We start from the raw sequence: 26,450 nt of genomic DNA on the forward strand, positions 1-26,450 counted from the left end.
CAATTAATATTGAAAACTGGTTACACATCCATTCACTCCAATATATTTTACATGAATATTCTATTCCACCATTTTAATCAAAATATTTACCAACCAAAGGGTAATTTTTATTTGGTTGATCTGCTACATGATCAGTTTGTAGCAAAACAAAGGCCCTAGTTGACGTAATGACCAGGTCATTTTGACAGGCATTAATTGCACTACAGTATCTAGAGCACTTCCAAGACATGATCTAAACCCTCACCCTGATTCTACATCAAGATTGTAAAAACATTCATTATCCACACATGACAAAAGATTATAAATGTAGAAGGAGGTTTGGATTTGATAAATAAATGAAGCTCAGACAGAAAGGTGTTACTTTTCTGAGCGGTTTATTAGCATGAACAATGTATGGAGGTTTATTTCTTTGCCTCCTCATCCTTGGACAGGTTCTTGATGATCTCTTCCTTCTTGGCCTGCAGTCGCTCTTCACGGCGTTTACGTGCCTCGCGAGTCTTTGAGCGACGAGCCTCGGCCTGGTCACTACGCAGAGACGGGAAAAAACATTAGCATGTGTTCGAAACATTTCCTAACATTTATTTCCCCCCCAAGAGACAAAGAACCTCACGTCTCAGCCCTCATCTTACTGTGGATCACGTGACCGAGTTTTTACTACTTACACTGTTACAGTACTACAGGTTACAGAAACCGGGGCAAGACAGTCACTTGAGTGACAAATGGACAGAACGCAACTGTAATAATGAGTTAACGAGGCTCCAAGAAACAATCCGTCCTGATCAGATGCTTTTAAACACTATTTTCTGATTGGTAAATAAATCAATTATAAACTATAAATCCAGGCTGTGCACGGCACAGACACAATGGCATTACTGCTAAAACACAGCTTACTGGTTTACACACAGGTGGAGGTGAAATTTAAAAGATCTTAAACATCAAGAACATTTGCACACTGGCTGTCATATATAAAAAAAACTTTGATAAACCCGACACGTTTTGTTCGTTCAGCAGGTCTGATGTGAACAGTGAAGGGGTGAAAATTGTTGTCCAAGTCATTTCAATACTCGTTCTTGTGACACGGCCTGAGATTGGACAGTACGGCGCTACTTACGAGAGAAGCTTCTTGCGGGCTCGGTCAGCCTTCAGCTTATGGATGTGCTCCATGAGGATGCGCTTGTTCTTGAACACATTACCCTTAGCCCTCAGGTACAGGCTGTGGTACCTGCACACAGGAGACATTTACATTAACAAACATGGACAGAGGCTTAAGCAGCAACACGGTGCTTCAAAAAAAAATTCCTGCTTCTAATTAACAATCCCAATTAGATCAAAGCAACGGGTTTTTCCTCGACTTGGCGGCACAATTGATAATCACAGCAAAGATTTTCCAATAAGATCAAAGTGCAGCAGTTAAGAACAGAAATGCTGTTTATGATTCAATACGGAAAAGAGAAAGAAAAAAAAAAAAAGGACTGTCTGCTGTAACTTGTAGAATGTAGTGAGGATGTAATTTGGTAGATTACACCGTTCTGAAACACTTCTGGTTTTGTCACATCATTTTATAGTACTGTGAGTTGTTTTATTTGCAGGCATATCGAAATACATATTTCTTCGCTGTGCATTGCGACCTTTAATACGCACAAAAACAGTTACGCCGACTTCAACAAAGCACAGGTACAACCTTTAGTCTGGAAAGTATAATAAAGCTGTAAATTATAACCTGAAACAAGGATCTTAGATGCACGTAAACCCAAAACGGCCTCAAAGTGAGTGAAAAAACCCAAATCCGTACATGTGCCTGTCGATCTTCTTGGACTCCCTGTAGCGACGCAGCAGACGGCGCAGGATTCTCATACGCCGCATCCAGCAAAGCTTCTCAGGCATACGAGCGTTCGCTGTACCCTTCCTCTTACCTGCAGAAAAACAAACGTCACCGTCACAGAACATTCCACGCAAAGCGGTCACACGTTCGTCCTACTAATCAGCGAAGGGACGCACCGATGCCCATGTGGCGACCCTTGCGTCTCGCCAGGGTGTTTTTGCGGCAGCGGGCGCGAGAGTGCACCGTGACGGGCTTCTTGATGATGAGACCATCTTTCACCAGTTTCCTGATCGCCTGACCTGCAAAACACACACACACACGTTACAGGGAAACGTGTCACTCGGGTGTCACTATTAGATCTCGATCCAACAACCGAAATCCGACTCACGAGAGTTGGCGTTGGCGATCTCATTGGTTTCGTTGGGATCGAGCCAGACCTTCTTTTTGCCACAGCGCAAGACGCTGGAGGCCAAGCGCTTCTGGAGCCTGAGCATGCTGAGAAACACACACACACACACACACACACACACACACACACACAGGGGTGTATTAGAAAAGGCAATCACGTTTGTTTATATAATCTAAATAACACAACACAAATATAATGAAAAGAAAATCAAGCAGGCAACTGACACGTCCAATGACTTTTCTTAAACACCCTGATTCTCATCATGACCATTAAGAAACATTATAATGCTTCATAGAGTAATACTAGAATAAGTGTTTATTTCGAATACGTGTTGTACTGTGGTTAATACTGGTGTAAACGATTTTCAAAATAATATACAATATAGACATTACGTACATTTAACTCTTTATATTGGAGTTTTTGAGCAAATTTAAGAGATTCAGGTGAACGTGGGGGAGAAACAGTTTCCTCTCACGGCTAAGCGTCATGACTTCATGCTAGCTAGCAAACAGAAGCTAACGTGGCTAGTTCCAAAAAAATACGTTTCTAAATTTGGACGCTGCTCAGGTTTATTAAATTATAAAATGCTTTAAATTAATCTCAAAACCACTTCACAAGTCGATTTTTTAAGCAAATTTCGCCTCAGGAAACACCACCGGGTCTCTGACAGGAATGCCGCTAGTTGGCGTTCAGCTCGAGCCACGATACAATTCGAGGCCTGCGGGTGCGAACCACCATTTTTTATTTAAACCCTTTTTCCGGGCAAAACTCTACACTGTTCGGTGTCAGAATCAATACTCAATGAATCTAACCTTCATATTTTACACCAACTTCTGTGTTAAAGTGCCGTTTTGAACGTATTTGTGAAGGTTTTGAGCGGGAGCGGCTCGCAGCTCCTTACCTCATGGCTGCAGATCTTAGAGAGAAAGGAAGGAGCATGGGCTCCGGAGCCTACCATTATAACAGACAGGCACACTCATGAGAAGGGGAACGACAATGGAAATCATGCGGAAAGATCAAAACGCGGAAAGAATTGTATTAATGATTTCGTTTGAGGTTGTTAAAAAGTCAAATGTGTCGATATGTTGGATGACATTACGTAATATGTTGCATTTTGGACCGCAATTCAATAGTCGTACCCCCTATTTTCGGTTATAGTGGTACGTTCTGAAAAGTCTCGCGAGGGGACCGGATGAAGAAAGTTATTGCCGACAGGGGGCGCTTTGTGCTGGAGCTCATCGGTGCACAGCTAATAAATAATAATATAATATATTAAAATACATTATAGAATTAGAAATATGCGACTATGCATTACTGTCTATCAATTCGATCATACTTCTAAAGTTCTAATGTAATGTTACTTATGTAAGGATTCTAGAATACAGCTATATAAGATGACATTTATCTCAAAATGTTCTTTGGGGACCAATAAATTACATCCATCCATCCATTCATCCATTCATCCATCGATCCATTCAATCTATCTGGACAGACAGACAGACAGACAGACAGATAGATAGATAGATAGATAGATAGATAGATAGATAGATAGATAGATAGATAGATAGATAGATAGATAGATAGATATCTATCTATCTATCTATCTGTCTGTCTGTCTGTCTGTCTGCCTGCATCTCTATCTATCTCTCTCTCTCTCTCTCTCTCTCTCTCTCTCTCTCTCTCTCTGACTATCTGTCTGTCTGTCTTTGTGAATGCGAGAAGAAAAGTCCTATTCAGTCTCAACACCAGACTCAGTTTTACAGCATCATGTGATCTGAACATGTAAAGTTTCAGTGTCTTTAGCTGAAGATTAAAAATCATGTGAGGAACCGTTGGCTTCGTGAGGAACATTTGCCTCAGGTTGTTCCTCTGAGTTTATAAGTTAAAAGATGATTTGAAAAAAAAATGATCCATTAAAATCTTTTCCTGCTTTTTGGAACAATGTTAGAAGCTCATGGAAGGTCAATATCTTGGCTGGTTTGTCTTCATCTGCAACAAACAAGGTCTATAAAGAAGCTGATTTAATTTTAAAACCCTGTAATCCCCAGCAGGAATCCATCCTCTTCAAGCATTCTCAGCATGAACTTCTACAGCAGTTTAAGCTACAAGGGGTCGTCTGTTGGATCGGACCGCACGGACCATCCTTCGCTCCACACGTGCATCGACGAGCCACAACCCTGTCGCCGGTTCACCACTGTTCCTTCCTTGGAGCACTTTTCATAGACACTGAGCGCTGCAGACCAGGAACATTTTACAAGAGCTGCAGTTTTGGAGACACTCTGACCCAGACGTCTAGACGTCACGATTTGCCTAATACATAGTATCCCACCCACTAACAAGTTCCATGATGAGGAGATCTCATAATGTTGTGTGATCATCTTGCAGCATTCACTGACTTCCTCATGGTTCTGTTTGTCCTGAGAGCTTTATAGATGCTGATAGATACAGATATAAAAAGTCTACACACCCTGAGGAAAATTGGAGGTTTTTAAAAATATAAAGACAGAAAGAACAACTGTTGTTACACCTTTAATGAAGAGCTTCCAACAAACAGAAATCCAGATGTTTATTGAAAATATTGGAAATATTTGAAATACATAAAAACCTACAACACATTGATTGCATTAGGCCTGTATTTAAATGGCATTCAGCTGCCATCAATTAAAGTGCAAGCGATCTCATGTCTAGAAGTCCACGCATTAGGGGCCTTGCTCAAGGGCCCCACAGCGGCAGCTTGGTTATGCCTTACCTACCTAATCACCTGCTCCGACCCTTAATAAAACGTCATCAGATTATCGTGGTGTTGAGGAGTAAAACACTTTGAGAATCACATAGCATACAGATTGACATGGCAGAGGTAGAGCTGTAACTTCCTGGAGACTGAACAGGAAAATAACATCTGGCTTTATTTCAGCTTTTTCTGCACTGAAAATACACGCATTAGCATCAAATTTTCTCCCATCGGCAGCCGATTCATACGCATTTTGAACGTGTCGCAGAGAAAGCGATCCCACCGGTTCTTGTAAGAATCTCGTCAGCCGCCATATTGAAACGAGAACGTTCTAATATCTGTGACGGTACGGAGGTGTATCGTGTAAAATCACCCACATGCCGTTTTTTGTTTGTGAAAACAAAGGTTTATTATTAAAATCACTGTATATATTTATATAAAAACAAAAAAACATTTATTTTTCTTTCATGATGTGGTTGTGATCTAAAGAAAAGAAAAACAAAACATACGTCGTGCATCTCAGTTTTAGGTCCAAATAGAAAAGCGCCCCCGATTCTAGATTAAATTAGCGCCCAGACTCTGAGCGATGTGGGTCTGCTGGTGTTTTCTGTAATTGCTCGAGTGACTGAAGCGTTTCCCGCAAGTGGCGCAAGTGTACGGTTTCTCTCCCGTGTGGTAGCGCTGATGGATCTTCAGGTACCCGGATTGACTGAAGCGTTTTCCGCACAGCGTGCACAGGTACGGCTTCTCGCCCGTGTGCACACGCTTGTGCTTCTTAAAGTCCCCGGCGTGGCTAAAGGTGCGGCCGCAGAGCCCGCAGCAGAATCGCTTCTCCGCCCGCCGCATTCGGAAACCGCACCCGGTCCGGCGGTACGACAAACCGTTCAGCAGCTCGTCGTGTCTCGTGTCGGCGCCGTCCAAAACCGCGCCGAGCTGCTCCATGTCTTCCGTCATTAGTCTCTGTAAGGAACCATTCAGCACGAACGGGGCGATGGAGCAGGACGGCGCCGCGCTCTGAGTCATCGACGTCTGGTCCGTTTGGAAAACGAACGTCTGGGAGGCGTAATCGTGGTACCGATCACTTTCGTCTTCGGTTTTGATCGTGCTCGGTGGGAAATCCAGAGGTCCCTGCTTTGGCGATGGGGCGTCCTGGGTGATGTAATCCGACACTGAAAACTCGGCTTGGACCCCGAAATGCGCCGGAGCGGCCTGGAGTTTCGGCTCCGGCGCTTCTGGCTGAGACGATCGCGCAATCTTAGAAACCGCAGGACTCGAGTCGGGTCCGTGTCGGTCCCGTAGCACCTCTTTCTGAGGGACGTCGTCCCGCCCGTTAAACAAAGAATCCGATTCGGTCCACTTCGCTACGTTGTAACTAACGACTTCCTCTGCGCCTGTAAAAGAGTAAAATAAAAAAAACTCTCATAACTTATCACTTGCCAATTGGATATTTCTGTCACTCGTTCTCACCTGAAGGCCTCGCGGACGTGAGCTCCTGCAGCCTTCGCCTCAGTCTCTCGTTCTCCCTCTGTGTCCGAGCCGTTTTCTCCTGATACTCGGACACCGTCTCCCTCACGGCCTCCAGCACCTCCTGCACCGCCGCTGTCAGTAGCTTGCTGACCCGAGCGTTCAGACGCTCCACCTTCGACATGGCCGGAAAAAAAGCGAAACTCACACGGCGATAACAATAATTCACGATGTCACGCGGTACCGGCGATGACGTCACAATATCAGCGATTTTTATCGAATCGAAACTCGTCTGACGGGTTTGCTTTCCTGAGTGAGCTATTAGGTAACAATTAATCGTTAATATTTTATAGCTTAAATCTTCTCGCATTTATATTACAAAATTACCAAGGCTCTCTGGAGGTCCAAACGAGTCTAAATCCGGCTATTGTTGCGAGCTAGCAACTAACAAGCTAGCTAGCGTTTTCTGGCTAAATTGATATCGAATCTAAACTATTAAAATACCTAGGAGTTATTTTAGCTTTTCCAGACAACCATGGCGCTATTTCTCTTTTTATTTTAGTAATATATTTCTCTAAACTTTCATCTAAATCACCGTACTAAATTGTCTCCCAGCTAAAACGCCATCTCCGGCTAAAGTCAACAGCCCATGGGCCGTATTCTAAAAAGGTCCGCTTTAAATACGTAGTGAACTACTACATAATTGTTTCAGTGCCCCACGGTGCGCATGCTTGAGGATTACGGACTGCTATTTGGGATACAGCCTCTCTCTGGTCGCGTTCAACAGGACTCCGTGTTGCCTCTAAAGCCGGCGCGGGTTGCCAGATCGTTCCGAATGCAATTGTTTTCGAAACAAGTTGCCAGCGCATGCAATACGGTTATACCAAAAATCACCGAGTGTTTTATTCTGCTTATTCCACAGCGATTGTTTACGAATTACAATTATGTTTCATTTGTTAATGAACGATAAGTCATACCTTTTTATACCTGCTGTACATGGTTGGAATTACAATAAAAGTCGACTCAACCTGATATTTACGATGCTATCGCAACAATATCCGATCACCGAAATCTCTCTTTTTCTTTGGAAGAAGTGTGAAATTGTAATAACTTCGAATTCCTGCAAAAAAGAAAAGAAAAAGAAAATGTCTTTCAACCTGCCACTGATCTCTCGATATAATTTCAAAACGACTTACAGCTATGGGATTAATGGTCTTGCTCAGGGTCCCAGGAGTGGCAGCTTGGTGTGGCCGGGAATCGAACTAACAACCTTCCGATTCAAAGTTCACAACCATTACTCTTCTTCGGTTTGGTCTAACCACCAAACTAGACATTAGAATAATATAGAGAATAGTCTGGGGTGCTGAGAAGATTCCTAGTGCTCTTCTGCTTGCTCTTCACAACATCACGGTGGACGTCATACACCATAGCTCACCACCTCTTTGAGCACCAAAACCCCTTCTATCCCACCAGTCAATCCACATCATGGACATGTAACTTATTTGATTAAAACTGATCATGTACATTCAGGTGCAATATAACTTGTACATCAATATTCTTTTTCTATTATATTACATCACATACAGAATTTCTAAGATGTTCCAGTAGATACTGAAAGTTTTCTCTCCCAAAGGTGTTCAGTAGGGTTGAGGTCAGAGCTTAATAGCAGTAGATCTTCCACTCCAAACCATGTAGCGCACATCTTAATGGAGCTGGCTTTGTGCACAGATCATAATATCGTCAAGCTGGAACAGGTTTGGGTCTTTGGGTTCCAGTAAAAGGAAAACTTCATACCAACAAATAAACTGATTCAAGTCCGGTTTTTCAGATATACCCTGTACCATTGAAACGTTTGGACTCGTCTTCTCCTTCAGTGCTTTTTCTTTATTTTGTAATATTTTCAACATTGATACTGAAAACATCCAAACTATGAAAGAAAATTTAGGAAAATTATGTGGTAAACAACTTGCATCCATTCATCAAGTTCATAATTCAGTCACCTGCAATATTTTTCAGGTCACAGGTGTGCTTTAGACCATCAGTTGCCTTATGCAGAGGAAAGAGTGAGTACAGAGTCAATAGTCCTATCAGTGCTACTCCAACTACTGTAAAAGGCCATGTTATGGCAAGAAACACTCATTAAAGAGAAAAGACACTTTATTAATGAAGGTCGTATAATCAAGAACTTTAAATGTGTCCCCAAGTGCAGTCTCATGAGGAGTCAGTCTCTCACAAAGACCGGAAAGGAAGTACCAGGAAAGGAAGAGAAAGAGCTACCTCTGCTGCAGAATATAATTATTAGAATAGTCTCAGAAACCAATTTTGGGTTTAATATATAATTCTTTAAGTGTTCTTTTATAGTTTGGATGTCTTTACTATTAATGTACAATGTTAAAATTAGTTAACACTGAAGTTGTGTCCAAACTGGTACTGTACATTCATTTCTATACCTTTATTTTATTTGTTATAATAAACAATTATAGGGTCCTGGGTTTACTCCTGAATAACGTGAGCAAGAGAGAATAATAAAATAATTAAAAATGAGGGTTGTCAAGTTGCTTTCGCTTCAATCATACACAGGGTCTTATATTTAAGGGAAATTGGACGACTCCTTCAGTAATTACTATGAAGGCTTACATAAAGTGAAGCTGCTTTTGTTGATGGTTGTGTATTGTGCATCAGAATTGCCTGATGGTGTGTTCACGTGTTGTTTTGGCAAAGCAGGGGTTTAAAAAAAAAAAAAAAAACGCACACATGAGCACAATTTGATCTTTAGTCATCAACATCTCCACAAAAGATATACAAGTTTTAACACAATCATCACACATTAACAGAATAATAATAATAATAATTAAAAAAAACCCAGAGCAACATTAAATGCATTGCACTATTCTGACATGTTATACAACACAATCTTAATTTCTTAAAGTCTTAAAAAAATAGAAAACACAAAGTCTAAAATGCCACGACGGAAATGTTTGTAGTTTTTAGAACTTAATACAACAGGTGTTTTTTTACGGCTCGCTCTCAAGTGAAGATTCATCAAAGAGCGTGAGCAGGTTTTTGGGCTCGAAGCTGCGTTCCGAGTGTTTGGCGGAACTCAGGAAGATGGGACTGAGCCGGGGCGAGTGTGTGTTTAAGGAGGAGGTTTTTGAGGGAGTGTGTAAGGAGGAGGTGTGTGAGGGTGTGTGTGCTGGGCTGAAGGTCGGGAGCGGTGTGGAGGTGCTTCCTGCTGAGAATGTGGCCTGAAGTCTGATGAGACCGAAAAAGAAAAAACAGAATTGAACATAATGATCATGTTTTATTACTTTAAATTAGCTTCAGTGAGAAATCAGTACTGGAAGTATTAGTTCTGTAATTCTGTGCATTCCATACCTGTGTGTGTGTGATGAAGGTGAGTGTTCCAGCCCCTGGGGTCCTGACAGTAACACTGGGTCATCACTGGCTGAGTCAAACAAAGAGTTGCTGTGTTGCAGGATGCTGAGGTCACCGTCTACGTCCCAAGGATCCCGAGGCGGCGTATGGGGTGCAGGAGGGTCACAACGGGGAACCAGGGGAAGATTGAGGGAAGAGAGCAGGCCGAAGAGTGCAGAGAAAATAGACTGAAAGAGAGACAGAAAAAAATGACTATGGAGCTGATAATAATCAGAAATGATCTAATAATCATCTTCTCTATACAAGGGAAGTATGTACAACATGGGTCTTCAACCGGGGGTCTGCGACCCCAAGGGGATCTGCAGCGGTACTGCAAGGGGTCCGTTAATTGATGTTAATTCTCAAATAATGTTTTTTAAATATAAAATAATATAATTAAATATAAATAAATATTTAATTAAAATAAATTTTTTTAATGAAAAACGTCGCAGACCCCTGATGTAAGACTCTGATGTACTGCTGGAAACAAAGAGATAAAAAACTGTTGGACAAACAAAAAAATATTAAAGGAGGGACATAATTGTATAGGATGTCTGTGGAGGTTGCAGCATAAAACATTTCTCTTGAACTAGGAGACCCAAAGCTGCTCCAGCATGATGATGCCCCAGTGCAAAAAGCAAGCTCTGTGAAGACAATAATGACGATATGCTTTGCAGGGTTTGGAGTGGAAGCTCTCCTGATATAAACTCTGACCTGCACCCCAGGCCTCCTCACCTCACCTACATCAGTAACTGAATTTACCCTGGTACCTGTATCACCCTGGTACCTGGTTAAGCACAAATCTCCACAAACACACTCTAAAATCTAGTGCAACATACAATTCTTATGGTCAGGTGTCCACAAACATTTGTCTACATAGTGTATAAATAAAAAAATATATATTATTAATAAATTTGAGAAAAAGCACAAAAAATAAAAAAAGAACGCAAACAACAACGATGTGAAGAGGGAATGTACACACACTGGTCATTATTGCTGGAAGAAGATACATGAATCTGTCAGTAATGATTGTAACAGGTGTAAACGCTGCTCGCTTTATATGTTCACACTTCTAGCTCTTCCGGTTTCCGGATGTCGGATATAGACTACTGCCACCTGCTGGTAAGGGGGAGTTCTCTCTCGCAAGTGGGCAAAATTGGTCGACCTCTTAAAAATAAATAAATAAATAAATTACTCTTTTTGTGTTGTCTGAGTGATAAAAGCTCCTAGTCTGAGACAGAAAGAGATCGGAAGCAAACGCACCTGGCCGAGGGTAAGAAGAGACAGCCAGCTCTCTTTTAGACAGAGGGATAGTTGGCGTCTCCACCTGTGTTTCTGGACAGAAGGCAGAGACAGAAGCTGCTCCACTGTCGCTCTGTCTCTGGGCTCTGGAGCCAACATTAGCCTGAGGACACGCTGCAGCTCTGGGGACAGAGCTAAACACACACACACACACACACACACACACACACACACACGGCCCGTTGTTAACATTTGACATATTAACTAAAAAAGTGCCACAGAAAATGTCTACCATAGTACAATAAAAATTTCAATTTAAACCATTTCTGAAAAAAATTAAGTATTAGTTATAAATTGTTTCATGTGCGAGGAAAACCAGACAAACCATTAGTGAATTCTGAGGGTAAGTAGCCTTTTCTAAGTTGCTGCCACCCCTCTCCTCCTTTTGGAACCTCTAGATCACAAGCCAGCTCCAGGATGGACACACCCAGGCTAAGAGAAAATGAGAAAATAAACACATTCATATATATATAAAAAAAATAAATAAAAACAGAATCAATCTAATTAATGCAATCCACTTTTTTTTTTTTTTTTTTTATAAAATTGATTCAATTGAGTATTTGATTAAATTGGCACAAATTAAATTAATTCAATAAAAAAGAACAAATGGAAAAAATGGGACCCCAATTAAAGATTAAGATATGTTCTTTTTATTTTAGCAAATACTTTAACAAATGTGTTCATTCCTTCCATCCTTAAGTTCTGTAAAGCTGCTTTGAGACCATGACCATTGTGAAAAGCTCTATAGGAATAAACTTGAACTTTCATTCATTCACTCACTCAATATGTGGAAGTGCCAGGAATTTTGTCAGATGTCAGATTTGAACTGTCACACACGTAAAAAAGGATTGCATTCAGTACGTCACCGAACTGAAAGCCCTGTACCCAAATGGTTGGGTATGAAGACGTGTATCGTTACACCCCTATGGCATACGTTGAAGTGAGAAACTGACCTGAAGATGTCCGCTGCAGCTCCGTATTCTCCCCTGAGCAACTCCGGAGCCATGTAGCATGGATCTCCTTCCTGTGCATCCACCTTCTCCTTCTTCCCTCGTGCCATCACTCGATCCTTCCCCGTCTCTCTGTCCAGCTCCAGCAGCAAACCGAAGTCACCCAGTTTGAGTCGTCCAGAGCACGTGAGGAACACGTTGGCTGGTTTCAGGTCGAGGTGGGCGAACCCTTGTGAGTGGAGGTGACTCAGAGCAGACAGCAGGTCACAGAGGTAATCCCACACACACAGCTCACCTACACACATATATACCAACAAAGATGAAGAATCACGAGATGATTTGTATTACTGAATTAACATTGGTCAAAGGCAGGATGTTTGGGGTCACAGTTAGTGAGTAACCTGCTGTCGTGGTCTGTGTTTCGGCATGCAGCAGCAGACTCGTGCAGCACAGCTCAGTCTGGATGTAGAGCCGCTCCGCCTCCTCCCAGGCAGCGCAGAAGCCCAGCACGAAAGGATGAGGATGCAGACGTTCGTGATTCAGGGCCTCCCGGACACAACGTGCTCGCTCGGTATCACCGCGGAAACGCTGGGCTGAACGCTTCACTGCATACTCGCGCCCATCGATGACGCTACGCACCTGAAGCACAAACCAACACCGACCAGGGAGTCAATAAGCCTCAATAATCTAACAGTGAGAAGGTTAATAAAAAAGTGCACACCGTAAACCCGATCAGCCAAAAGTGTTCTGATATCGATATCAGTGCATCACAAGGCAAATTGTCCAAAATATATAATAAGTATAATTTATTAATGGCACACTGCGTACTATTGATCCAGTCTTGCAATTAGTGTTTGGAACTCAGACACAGTCTCAGCATTTAAGCCTACGTTTAAAACATATTTATTGTCTTTTGTCAATAGGTTTTTTTTGGAGGTAAAAGAAACAGATCTGAAGAGATCCTGGTTGAGTATTTTGGTGAACTGTGATATTTGGATGCTGCCCCCCTCTCTCTTCAACTGGACATCACTCTGTGCAGCCGAGGATGGTTACACATGAACGTGATTATATCATCATAACATAATTAATATCAACAGGTTACTACGATGGCTGAGGAACTGCAGTTGGCATAAACAGTTCTGCATTTAAGAGCCCATCACTGAACAGTACACCTCAGCAAAGAACTATAATCCCCTCTATCACGGACATTTATACCACACGCTGCATCTGCAAAGCGAGCTGCATTGTGGACGACCACAAACACCCCTCTCTCTCTCTCTCTCTCTCACACACACACACACACACACACACACACTTTTCACCCCTCTACCATCAGGAAAGAGGTTCCCGAAGCATTCGGGCCTCACATCCAGACTCAACACACAGAACTGAACTGGAACGCATGCACGCACACACACACACTCACTCACTCGACTGTGTTACTGAGCTGCTTCATATATGAAACATATGATTCAAAAAGACAATAAAAGCTTCTTGACTTGACTAATGAACGGACAATTTGTGTCACCCAGATGAGGATGGGTTCCCTTTTGAGTCTGGATCCTCTACGAATTTCTCAGGGAGTTTTTCATGCCCGAGGTCACCACTGGATCACTCATTAGGGATAAACTTGCGTATAAATAAAAAAAATATATAGCATTTTATCTCTGTAAAGCTGCTTTGGTCCATTGTTAAAAGCTAAACGCTGTAAATGTAAAAGCGCTCCACAAATCAACCTGAAGTTAGAAGGGAGACACCACACAATCTTTCACCTTGTAAACCTCGCCGAATGAACCGTGCCCGATGAGGCCGAGGTTGACGAAGCATTGGCTGAAGAAGGACTGGGGCTTGCTCGGGTCGTAGACGGAAACAGGTGGTGGGTTTTCGATCAGAGTGCGAGACAGAGGCGCCCAGGGGGACCGGCGCTGGGGGAAGACTCTGCTCAGGGGTGGACAGCCTTTGGAAGGCGGCCGAGGAGGAAGCTGTCGAGAGGGAGAGTTGGATGACGAGGAGTGAGAGGACGAGGAGAACGGGAGACGACGCTTCTTCAGGGAGAAAGACTGCTCGGCGTGGAAGAAGTGGACAGGAAGTGGGAGCGGCGTGCCCAATGGTTTAGCTTCCTCACCCAGAGCCATGGATCTGAAACATCACAGCAGATTTATAGTAAAGAATTTAATGCCATGCAAAATGAAACAGATTATAAATGTAGACTTGGGATAAAAGTTTTTGATTTTTGGTCATTATTTTATATATGTTTTTTTTTTTATAATATTTATCAGCGGGGGGCCGCCAGGGCCAGAACGGCCTTCTCTTCTTTCTCTGGCCTAAACTCAGAATCAGAATCACTGACTGACTTTTTATTTCCAAAAATCATTTATTTTTATAACATATCTCCTGCCTGCAAGTCTATTTAAGTTCTACCCATGGCCTTAAGTCCTTTAGAATCAACAGTGCAGGTGCCTGTGGCAGAAAGTACATGTTAAAGCTGTTGCTTTAACCAATCAGATTTCAAGTTTGTGACTCTGGGCCCATTTAACATCTACATCTTGCCTTTGATTGGATGATCAGAAACCGCACTAGTCAGAGCTCGCAAACCAGATCTGTAGCAAACTGACCAATTTGTGGGAATTTAACAGCGGTTTTAATTCCACAATGGCTGACAGTGGAGAGGAAGGACATAGTGAGAAAAGGTCATCCAGAGGTTTTCAAAACAGTTTTTAAGCTTTTGTTTATGGACCATTTATACTTTTGCATTTTCAGCCTTGTAGATGTCATGAGGTTCATCTCGATGCTTCAGCTACAGATGATGCATGTAGGTGGTGCAGTTGTGGCTGCAGTAAAATGAGACTTGTTGAATTGTGTTCGTCATAATGATGGTATTAAAAAGGCGGATCGATTCGGAAATTGATTTAATGTGAAATCCACTGATATTAACACAGTTTATCATCAACACATAAGAAACCAGGTCACGTGACCCGCCCAGTGACCCAAACGTCAAATAGAGTCAAGGGACTCTTTCAACAGCATCTGTTCCAAAGGTTAACATTTTAATATCTTGTAAAAAAAAAATAAAACATTCAAAAATCAAACACTTACCACAACACACGGAGAAAACACTGTTAGTAGTTCTCGTTATCGCCACCGCAGCTAGCTAGCTAAGCGTCCAAGAGTCCTCACAGCTGCTCGTCATCCATGTCCACAGCTCGGCTGACAAAACGCTCATTCTGACTAACACACACGGCTATTAGCCATTCATTACACCTTATTTAACAGTCATAATGCGTTATTTAATAGGCGGCTTAGAGACGCTGCTTAGCTTAGCGTTACCTCAAATAAACATAACTCAAATGCTAACTTGCTAATCTTTCCGGTCTGGTCTTTTTTCTCCGCGCTCGCGCCCCAAACAAGTTTCAAAATTCTCCACCACGCGCCCAAAAACAGGCGGTGACGCATCACTTCCGGGAGGACGAAAGGGTTGGACTGGAAAATCGGGTTGCCAGATTGGGAGCTTAAAAATACTCAGTGTGTGAAACTAATTTTTCAAACGCAGAAATGCGTAGGTTGTAAAATGTCATATTGTTTACAACGTATCTGCTGATAAAGATGATTAAAACATTACTATTATAATTATTATTGTTGTTATTAAGCATTTAAAATGAAACATTTATTGTGAGTTATTGCCCATTAAAAGCAACATAGACTCAATACAGTGAAAATGTCTGGCAACCCTGGCAATTACACAACAGAGTGAGAGACTTGAACATACAGTATTGTTTATATTTATATTTATTTTAATTTAAGTATTTATTTAGACATTATAACATTTATTTTAATAAAACAGATGTGTGTATATATATATATATATATATATATATATATATATATATATATATATATATATATATATATATATATATATATATATATATAAATTTTATATATATAAATTTTATATATATATATATATATATATATATATATATATATATATATATATATATATATATATATATATATATATATATATATTCGACATACAATAATAATAATAATAATAATAATTATTATTATTATTCATTTAATAATTTATTAATTTATATATAAATGTATATATACAGTGCTAGTAAAAAGAGTGGAAACTCATAGTCTTTTATGGTTTTAGATTTTCTTCCTCTTCTTCTTCTTTCGGCTTCTTCCATTAGGGGTCTTCACAGCGGATCATCCGTCTCCATACCCCCCTGTCCTCTACATCTGCCTCTTTCAAACCAACTACCTGCATATCTTTCCTCACCACATCCATAAACCTCCTCTTTGGCCTTCCTCTTTTCCTCCTTCCTTTTGTCTCCATCCTCAGCATTCTCCTACCGATATACCCCATGTCCCTCCTCTGCACAGGTCCAAACCATCTCCAATCTCGCCTCCCTCACCTTGTCTCCAAAACGTCCTACATGCACTGTCCCTTTAATAAACGTATTTCTAATCATGTCCATCGTCGTCACTCCCAATGAACATCTCAACATCTTCAGCTCTGCTACCTCCAGCTTCACCTCCTGTCTTTTACTCAATGCCACTGTCTTTAATCCATACAACACCTCAGGTCTCACCACAGTCCTATAAACTTTCCCTTTTACTCTCACAGATACTCTTCTATCACAAATCACTCCTGCTATCACTTTTCTCCACCCACTCCACCCTGCCTGCACTTTTTTCTTCACTTCTCTAACACACTCTCCATTACTTTGCACTGTTGACCCCAGGTACCTGAACTCCTCCACCTTCTCCACCTCTTCTCCCTGCAACCGCAATACTCCACTGCCCTTCCTCTCATTCACACACATGTACTCTGTGTTACTCCTACTAACTTTCATTTCCCTTCTCTCCAGCGTGTACCTCCACCTCTCCAGGCTCTTCTCAACCTGCTCCCTACTCTCACCACAAATCACAATATCACCCGCTCAGAGCCGATCCTTGATGTTGTCCACCTCGTTCCTACTGCACACTTTACTGCTGTCACACTGTCCTCATACATGTCCTGCACCACCCTCACATACTTCTCTGACACACCTGACTTTCTCATACAATACCACAACTCCTCTCTCTGCACCCTGTCGTAAGCTTTCTCTAAATCCACAAACACATAATGTAATTCCTTCTGACCTTCTCTATACATCTCCATCAACATTCTCAAAGCAAATAATGTGTCTGTGGTGCTCTTCCTCAGCATGAAACCATACTGTTGCTTACAGATGGTCACCTCTTCTCTCAGCCTAGCTTCCACTACTCTTTCCCATGACTTCATGGTGTGACTGATCAACTTTATTCCCCTGTAGTTACTGCAGGTCTGCACATCTCCTTTTAAACAAATAATGTGGTGATAAAGATTGAATAAAATTATAAGTGTATGTTTGTCCCTGATGAACAAGCTGGTGGCGACTGTGGTGAAGGAAAAACTCCCTAAGATGGCATAAGGAAGAAACCTTAAGAGGAACCAGACTCAAAAGGGAACCCATCCTAAGAAAGATGTTCTTGCACCAAATGTCCATTTATTACAGATAAACGATGTTGAGGTGCAGTGATGGTGATCAGATGCGAACTGTAGTCCTAAGTCAATGTAGCAGACTGTTGACAATAACTACAGTCCAAATCCAAAGAGTTCCTGTTCTTACTCTGTAATTTCATGGATCCCCAGGGTGTTGATGAAAAACCATCCCCAGCTGCACAGGGGGCAGGAACAGTGGTTACTGGAACCTCAGGAGCATGTTTAACTCGACCGAGAGAGAGAGAGAGAGAGAAAGAGAGAGAGAGGGGGGGGTTGACAGGAAGAGAAGGATATGGATAATTATGTGTCTTTATTGTTGTATGAGAGTTGAAGTCACTGTGCAGTTTGGACTCCAGCAAGACTCGCATAACTAAAAGGGAGAACCAGAAGGTAATACACACATGAGGGATCTCTGGGATAAAAGATGACCCACCACACCACCGTCAACAAACCTGAGTGAACGCGTGAATGTGAGGGGATGACAACATACAAATATCCCAGTTCACCAAACACTCTGTATCCATGATCCCTCCAGATCTGCACCTTTACCTAAGAAAAAATCTACTGATAAAAGACTTGACTAAATAAATACTTTTTCAACCTCGACTTGAACACTGAGACTGCGTCTGAGTCCCGAACACTGATTGGAAGACTGTTCCATAAATGTGGGGCTTTATAACAGAAAGATCTGCCCCCTGCTGTAGTCTTCATTATTTGAGGTACCAACAAATAGCCTGCACCTTTTGATCTAAGTAGGCATGGAGGATCATACTGGTACAAAAGTTCACTCAGATACTGCGGTGCGAGACCGTTAAGTGCTTTATACGTCAGTAGTAGTATTTTATAATCAATGCGAGATTTAATTGGGAGCAGTGTAGACTGATTAAAACAGAAGTGATGTTAAAAGCGCTAAATAATTCAAACTGAATTGAATTGAATTAAATATATTATTGTGTAAAAGTATCGCCAGATTTCTGAGTGAAGTGAGCACACAGCCATTTTCTCTTGTGTCTGTGATACAACTGAAATCTACATTATTCTATTTATGAAACGTCAGAATACATGACGTCATTACTCCGAACATAGAATATTCCTTGCACTTTTGTAAGATGTCACTTTACACAAAAAAAAAATCATAAATGCTTATTTGGTCTAATTTACTGTAAATTCTATTATTGTTTATTTCCTTATAAATGACCATAAACAGACTAAAATTCATCGAATAAATAAAATACAAATCGGCTTTCAGAATCCAGGGGACGCGCGTAAATAACGTCATGCAGCCGCGGTGCATTGTGGGATTGCGGAGGAGTGGGGCGGTGAATGGTACAACACAACTTCAGAAATGGTGAGTAAAAACGTAACGTGAAGCAAAATATATAATTAAAATGATCTCTGGTTCGGATTTATATCTTTTTTTGATGTTGCTTTTAAATATTCATGGACCTTGGTAAATCAAATAAACAAATCTTACCCGTTCATATAAATCACAAAGATTGGCGTTTGTTGCTTTCACAATGGGCCGTATCCTAAATTTCGTGGTAATCCCTACACTGTGTTGTTTAATATCGCTGTAAAGCTATGGCTTTCTCTTTTTTACGTAGTGCACTAAATGTCGAGTAAAGAGCGATTTGGGACGTAGCCACACGGAGATGGCTGAAAGGCTACAGGCTCATTAGCTTTCTGTGTGTTTTGTGGTGTTCATAGAAACGCGGTTTGGATTTGAACCACCGACATTTTCAATAAAATAAAATAGTTTTCTTTATTTATGTTTTTATTGCCGATAAACGACTTTAATGTATTTGTACATGTAGTGTTTCTTGATCATCGCCAGGGCCGCTTTAGCCTAAAGCTAACGGGGGGCTTTTCCTACAATACTGAGGCTTCTGAATAAAAAAATATATTAATTAATAAATAATAATAATAATTGCATTTAAAAAGTTTTACATGGTTAATTGTAGGTCATTGATGTGTCAGGATTTTTTTTTTTTAATGATCATAAAAGCAAAATGTAAGTAATTAAATATTAAATTAATTACAGAAAAATAAGTGGCAAACTTGAAAAGAAATCTGAATAATAAAGTAAAAAAAAAAATATAGTAATTAAAAAAGAAGCATTAACAGGCTTGTCTTGAAAGAAGACATTCAAACGTTGATGAAGTCAATAATTTTGTTTTCTAGAATGTTCCTGATCTTCTCCAGAACAAATGAACAATGTTCCTTTAAAAACAGAGGTGATTACGGGGGTCAAAAGTTTGGCCACACCTCCTCCTTTGGTGGTTTTTCTATCATTCTGATTTCCAACATTGTACGTTAATACGTACGACATCCAAGAGCATGTATCCAATTATATAGTCAATAAAAAGTGTTAAATAACCCAGCGTATATTTTGTGTTTTCAGTTCTCCAAAGTTCCACCTTTTAGTTGGACACCTTTAACATGTTCTTGGCATTCTCTCAGTCAGCCCCATGAGCTAGTCACACGAAATGGTTTTCCATCAATCTTGAGCGAATTCCCAGAGGTGTTGAGTACTTGTTGGCTGCTTTTCATTCGATCTTCGGTTCAGCTCATCCCATCCATCTCGGTTGGATTTAGACCAGATGATCATGGGGCCAGGTCATCCGTTGCAGCACTCCATCACTCTCCATCTTGAACAAATAGCACTTAGATACCTTGGAGCTGTGTTCAGGCTCATTGTCCTGGTGGGAAAACATAATGAAGGTCCCACTAAGTTCAAATGTCGCTACAAAATGCTCCTCAATTTTGACAATCACCAACAGTGTTGCAAGCAAAGCCCCCTTACATCCTCACACCTCATTCTCCATGGATCACAGTGGGAACCACACATTTGGGAACCATCCGTTCGCCATTTATACTGCTAACAAAGATCCTGTGGTTTGGAACAACAAAAAAAAAATCTAATTTGTTCTCATCAGACCAAAGGGCAGTTTTCCCACTGGTCTAATGTCAATAACTTGTGTTTCTTGGCCCAAGCAAGTCTCTTCTGCATGTTGTTCTTCCAAAGTACTCCTGTGATCAATTAAACTCTAACAAGCATTTATGTAAATTGGTCGTTTCTGAGGTTGGTCATTTGAATGAATGTATCCCTTGCAGCAGAGGTAGCTCTTAGTTGTTTTTTCCCCCCTGTTTCTTGCCTGTTTCGAGTTTTAATTCTTATAGTAATAAAAAGTCTGTCTTCTATTTACTTAACCGAGTGCCATAATATTGATATATACAGCAGTTGTAGTAGCACTAATGCACTATAGTATCACTATTGACTAGTCACAGTTTCTTCTTCACACGACAAATGGTCTAAAGCACACGAAGCAGGTAAGAAATCTTTGCAACAGGGAATTTGGAAATTGTCAGAGTGCCAGATGTTTAATTTACCATCTACACCACAGGGCTCTTGTAATGCACTTCACTGACCTCTAGCTAAGATTACTGATCTGCTGTAGTTCAGATGGACCGGGGTGAGACGTTTCTCGAATGTAGCTTGTCTGAATCAGTCCAGATCTCACAGTTTAGAAGCTGTTCCATGGGAACTTAAAGCGTTCAAGGACGTGTTTTCCGAAAAAGCTGCGATTGTTTCCCTGTGTAGCTTGCCTAATTGAACCGGGATTGTTTCTTCACAGGACGTGTTTTTGATGATACGGCGTCATAAGACGACCATCTTCACCGACGCCAAGGAGTCCACGACTGTTTATGAGCTCAAGCGCATCGTCGAAGGCATCCTGAAGAGACCGCCTGAGGACCAGAGGCTTTACAAGGTAAAAGCCTGCGATGCACTAATATTATACACTTACTATTAATGCACTCATACTCTGTAACATGGTATTAAAAATTCAGTACATACATATTTGCACTATTTGCCCGGTTATTATTATTCACCACATGCTAATCAGTATTCATTAATATTGATATTTCATTACTATTTATCACATGGTTGTAGCAATACAGTATACTACTATTAATATTCCTGCACACACTCCTTAATGTTCGGCCCACACTCACTCATATTCATCATACTCTCATTAATATTCATAACAGACACTTTTATATACACCAACCCAGCCATTATGGTTGCACAAGCCAGTGCACTCTTAGTGCCGGTCCCAAGCCCGGATAAGTGGGGAGGGTTGTGTTAGGAAGGGCTTCCAGCATAAAGCGTGACAAATCAAACATGTGGATCACAAACCTGAAATTCATACCAGATCGGTCGAGGCCCGGGTTACTAACGACCGCCACAGGTTAGCTAAAGGAGGAGAAGGAGATGAGGATGAAGACGACTACAGAGACAGCAGGGAAAGAAGTGTAGGAGAGTGGAGGTTTGAGTTGGTATTTTAAATGTTGGTACTATGACTGGTAAAGGGGTTTGCTCCACAGGTGGGTTGTGAGATGGATGATAAGGAACAATTCTGGAGTGCATTAAATGAAGTGGTAGAAGGTGTACCTAGGAATAGAAGATTGGTGATTTTAATGGGCATGTAGGTGATGATAACAGAGGTGATGAGGAGGTTATTGTAGGTATGGCTTTAAGGAGAGGAATGTGGAAGGGCAGATGGTGGTAGATTTTGCTAACTTTCTTTTCGGCTTCTCCCGTTAGGGGTCGCCACAGCGGATCCTCCGCACGTTTGATTTGGCACATGTTTTACGCTGGATGCCCTTCCTAACGCAACCCTCCCCAATTTATCCGGGCTTGGGACCGGCACTGAGAGTGGCTGGGGATGGTTCCCTGACCGGGAATCGAACCCGGGTCGCAGCGGTGGGAGCGCTGCATCTTAACCACTAGACCACCAGGGGACCTATTGCTTTTGCTAAAAGGATGGAAATGGCAGTGGTAAACACTTATTTTAAGAAGGAGGATCATAGGGTGACGTATAAGAGTGGAGGAAGGTGCCCAGAGGTGAACTATGTTTTATGTAGGAGATGCAACCTGAATGAGATTAGAGACTGTAAGGTGTTGGCAGGGGACAAGCAAGTTAGAGCAATAAAGGATGGAGATGGAAATGTGTTGACTAGTGAGGAGAGAGTGTTGAGAAGGTGGAGGGAGTATTTTGAGCAGCTGATGAATGAGGAAAATGAGAGAGAGAGAGAAGGTTGGATGATGTGGAAATGGTAAAGCAGGAATTGGATTAAATTAGTAAGGGGGAACTGAGAGCAGCAATTAAGAGGATGAAGAGTGGAAAGTCGGTAGAAGCATGGAGATGTTTAGGAGAGATGGCAGTGTAGTTTTTAACAAGATTTTGGAAGGTGAAAAGATGCCTGAGGAATGGAGAAGGAGTGTGCTGAATAAGGGAGATGTGCAGACCTGCAGTAACTACAGGGGAATTAAGTTGATCAGTCACACCATGAAGCTGAATGGGAAAGAGTAGTGAAAGCCAGGCTGAGAGAAGAGGTGACCATCTGGGAGCAACGGTATGTTTTCATACAGAGAAAGAGCACCACAGATGCATTATTTGTTTTGAGAATGTTGAAGTATAGTCAGAAGAGGTGGAGGAGTTCAGGTACCTGGGGTCAACAGTGCAAAGTAATGGAGAGTGTGTTAGAGAAGTGAAGAAAAGAGTGCAGGCAGGGTGGAGTGGGTGGAGAAGAGTGATAGCAGGAGTGATTTGTGATAGAAGAGTATCTGTGAGAGTGAAAGGGAAAGTTTATAGGACTGTGGTGAGACCTGAGATGTTGTATGGATTAGAGACAGTGGCATTGAGTAAAAGACAGGAGGTGGAGCTGGAGGTAGCAGAGCTGAAGATGTTGAGGTTTTTGTCGGGAGTGACGACGATGGACAGGATTAAAAATGAGTTTATTAGAGGGACAGCGCATGCAGGACGTTTTGGAGACAAGGTGAGGGAGGTGTGATTGAGATGGTTTGGACAAGTGCAGAGGAGGGACATGGGGTATATCAGTAGGAGAATGCTGAGGATGGAGACACCAGGAAAGAGGAAATGCATGTGGTGAAGGAACACATGTAGGTAGTTGGTTTTGAAGAGGCAGATGTAGAGGACAGGGTAGTAAGGATTCAGCAAAAAAAAAAAAAAAAAAAAGACAGACAGACTTTTTTATATACACCATACTCTCATTAATTTTTGCAACACACTCATTCATATTCATTATAATCTCATTAATATGTGCCATGCGCTTATTCACTCTAATTCATTCATATACATTAATAGTTTATTAATATCAACTGTACCGTCATTAGTATTCATTAATATTATATTCATTCATATTAATGAATAATAATGACTGGATGAAATATGAATACTGATGATAATTAGAGTACTGCTATTGCTAATATTAGAGTACGGCGAATATGAACGATTATGGGGCAGATCTCCACACGCTCATTAATATTTGGCCCCGTACTTTTAATATATTCACCGTACTCTAATATTTGCCTCACACTTGTTAAAATTAGCCACACACGTATTAGCAATGGCAGTACTTTCATTATTATCAGTATACACTCATGACTATTCAGTATGGGTCTTTTTAATATTCAATGCACACTCATTAATATTCAATCCACAATGATAATATACCGTTTAAAAACGTAGTGTTGGGTTTAAGACGTGGTCCTGTGTGGGATTGGGACTTAATAATAACGGAAAAAGATAATCCGTTTGTTGGTAAATCTTTAGTTTTAACTGTGTGTGTGTGTGTGTGTGTGTGTGTGTGTGTGTGTGTGTTTTACAGGATGATCAGCTGCTAGATGACGGTAAAACACTGGGAGATTGTGGTTTCACTAATCAGACGGCCAGACCTCAGGCTCCTGCTACAGTCGGACTCGCCTTTCGAATTAACGGTGGGTGTCATTCAGCACGACGTTTCCCCATTGTTCTGTATCTAGACAATGAAAGATAATGAGATCATGTACGATGCTGAAGCTAAACAAAAAACGTGTGTGTGTGTGTGCATGCAGACGATGCATTCGAGCAGCTCCAAGTGGATCCTTTCTCGAATCCTCCCGAGCTTCCTGACGTGATGAAGCCTCAGGACTCAGGCAGCACGGCCAACGAGCAGTCGGTGCAGTAAAACATGAAAGAAAGAAAGAAAAAAAAAAAAAAACAACGCCGGAGGAGAAGGAGAAATCTGCCGCTCCGTTATTAGGGAGTTCCACCCAGACTGAACACTCAGAAGGGGTTAGGGGTTTCAGAAACCAAAAACAGGACACAGTCGACGCCCCCCTCAACACACTCCCACCCTCCCCCTATTCCACCCCACCTCGACCCACCCCGCCCACACACACACACACACACACACACACACACACACACACACACACACACACACACACACACACACACGATTATCATTAGCTTATTAAATTTCCTTGTTAACTCTGGACTGACTCTCATTTCCACCTCACTTGTTTTTGCAGGTTTTGACGTTTGCGTTGTTAGTGTTCATAAAAATAAAAAAAGAAAGCGGCTCTTGTGTTTTGCAGTAAGACAGATTGCGACGTTCGAGGGAGACGCATGCAGGAATTGCAGCATATTTGTTACTCGAGCCTGCATCCATAGTGCATTATGTAATTTATCTTCTTTTTTTCTTTTTTTTTTTATTATGAATTAAGCAACCCTTTTAGGCACTGATATTAAAGATCTGAATTTTACATCTTTTCGAGTATTCCCTTTATTTTTCCTGTTGAATATTAAGTTTGATAAATATTTGTTATGATTCAATATAGTGTGGATTTATTAATAATCCATATAAACCAGGTGAGTTCCTGAACGCTAATCCATACCCCTTAAATTTCTGGAGTTTCTGACAGCAATCAAATCCCTTATATGATTACTGATCGGTGGTGCACATGTCGCCAATCCATAGACCGGTATTCAAGATGGCAGACAATAGTGTTGGGTGCATGAAATCTCTACAGAAGAATTTAAGGACCGTGTGGTGATGGGACGCTTAGCTGCAGGAAGACATTTGAATGCTGTAAATGTTTCAAATATGGCCGCATGTCCGTCAGCGACGATCCCGATTCCTGTGAACATTCCGGAAGCCACAATATTTGCCAAATTCCTCATATAAATAAACAGGTGAGGGTGTCAAAAATGCAGTCTCCACTCCTTTTTCTTTTATAACCTCAAAAGTAATGGTTTGACTGTTGGAATAAAGAGAACAGCTGTCTCCTGGCTCAGGTCTGACGATACCATTAGTGACGATACAGTTGTATATTTCAGCAAAGCCAGATGAGGGAAATCAGCTTAAAAATGTTGTCTGTAAAGGACAACAGACAGTGGATGCTTGATAACTTCCTTCTGCTCAACTCCGATAAGACGGAAATACCTTTACCAGGACCACATGCAGCCTGAAGTGAACTTTCCTATTACGTAGCATCTCTGGATGGTCTTTTTTTCTTGGTGTGTACAGCACACCAAGACCTTGGTGTGATTATTGACCCGAGTCTTTCCTTTGAGGCTCACGTGAATAACATTACCAGGATCTCCTTCTTTCACCTTAGAAATATGATAATGATCCAGGATGCAGAAAAACTAGTTCATGCTTTTGTTACATCTAGATTAGACTACTGTAACGCTTTACTGTCTGGGTGTTGGAGTAAGTGCATAAATAATCTTCAGTTAGTTCAGAATGCGGCAGAGAGAGTCCTCACGAGATCTAGGAAATATGACCACATCACTCCTGTTTTAATCAGTCTACACTGCTCCCAATTAAATCTCGCATTGATTATAAAATATTACTACTGACGTATAAAGCACTTAACGCTCTCACGCCGCAGTATCTGTGACTATTATGAGCCCCCAAGCCGACATAGATCGAAAGGGTGCAGGCTATTTGTTGGTACCTCAAAAAAT

At 41.4% G+C, this 26,450-nt stretch overlaps 4 protein-coding genes across 4 annotated transcripts; 1 reads left to right on the top strand and 3 right to left on the bottom strand.

Moving 5' to 3' along the window:
* Nucleotides 1–357: 357 nt before the first annotated feature.
* On the bottom strand, nucleotides 358–3,267 carry LOC310734693 (large ribosomal subunit protein eL19). The gene is made up of 6 exons (XM_083557052.1): nucleotides 3,133–3,267; nucleotides 2,211–2,317; nucleotides 1,999–2,121; nucleotides 1,793–1,913; nucleotides 1,112–1,222; nucleotides 358–525 (listed from the first exon to the last, which is right to left on the bottom strand). Exons 1-6 carry the CDS (start codon nucleotides 3,168–3,170, stop codon nucleotides 402–404), a joined length of 624 nt encoding a protein of 207 aa, XP_083413178.1. The 5' UTR covers nucleotides 3,171–3,267; the 3' UTR covers nucleotides 358–401.
* Nucleotides 3,268–5,345: 2,078 nt separating this feature from the next.
* On the bottom strand, nucleotides 5,346–7,259 carry LOC310735142 (uncharacterized protein). The gene is made up of 2 exons (XM_083557721.1): nucleotides 6,430–7,259; nucleotides 5,346–6,353 (listed from the first exon to the last, which is right to left on the bottom strand). Exons 1-2 carry the CDS (start codon nucleotides 6,794–6,796, stop codon nucleotides 5,518–5,520), a joined length of 1,203 nt encoding a protein of 400 aa, XP_083413847.1. The 5' UTR covers nucleotides 6,797–7,259; the 3' UTR covers nucleotides 5,346–5,517.
* A 1,922-nt stretch (nucleotides 7,260–9,181) lies between these two features.
* Nucleotides 9,182–15,558, bottom strand: pkmyt1 (protein kinase, membrane associated tyrosine/threonine 1). The gene is made up of 8 exons (XM_083557135.1): nucleotides 15,189–15,558; nucleotides 13,865–14,231; nucleotides 12,494–12,731; nucleotides 12,096–12,387; nucleotides 11,468–11,574; nucleotides 11,104–11,276; nucleotides 9,802–10,028; nucleotides 9,182–9,678 (listed from the first exon to the last, which is right to left on the bottom strand). Exons 2-8 carry the CDS (start codon nucleotides 14,225–14,227, stop codon nucleotides 9,441–9,443), a joined length of 1,638 nt encoding a protein of 545 aa, XP_083413261.1. The 5' UTR covers nucleotides 14,228–14,231; nucleotides 15,189–15,558; the 3' UTR covers nucleotides 9,182–9,440.
* A 3,298-nt stretch (nucleotides 15,559–18,856) lies between these two features.
* LOC310734783 (elongin-B) lies at nucleotides 18,857–25,243 on the top strand. Its single transcript, XM_083557221.1, has 4 exons — nucleotides 18,857–18,979; nucleotides 21,267–21,401; nucleotides 24,325–24,433; nucleotides 24,551–25,243. Exons 1-4 carry the CDS (start codon nucleotides 18,977–18,979, stop codon nucleotides 24,661–24,663), a joined length of 360 nt encoding a protein of 119 aa, XP_083413347.1. The 5' UTR covers nucleotides 18,857–18,976; the 3' UTR covers nucleotides 24,664–25,243.
* Nucleotides 25,244–26,450: the final 1,207 nt, after the last annotated feature.

Source organism: Silurus aristotelis (assembly GCF_946808225.1).
Source record: "Silurus aristotelis genome assembly, chromosome: 12".
NCBI lineage: Eukaryota > Metazoa > Chordata > Actinopteri > Siluriformes > Siluridae > Silurus > Silurus aristotelis.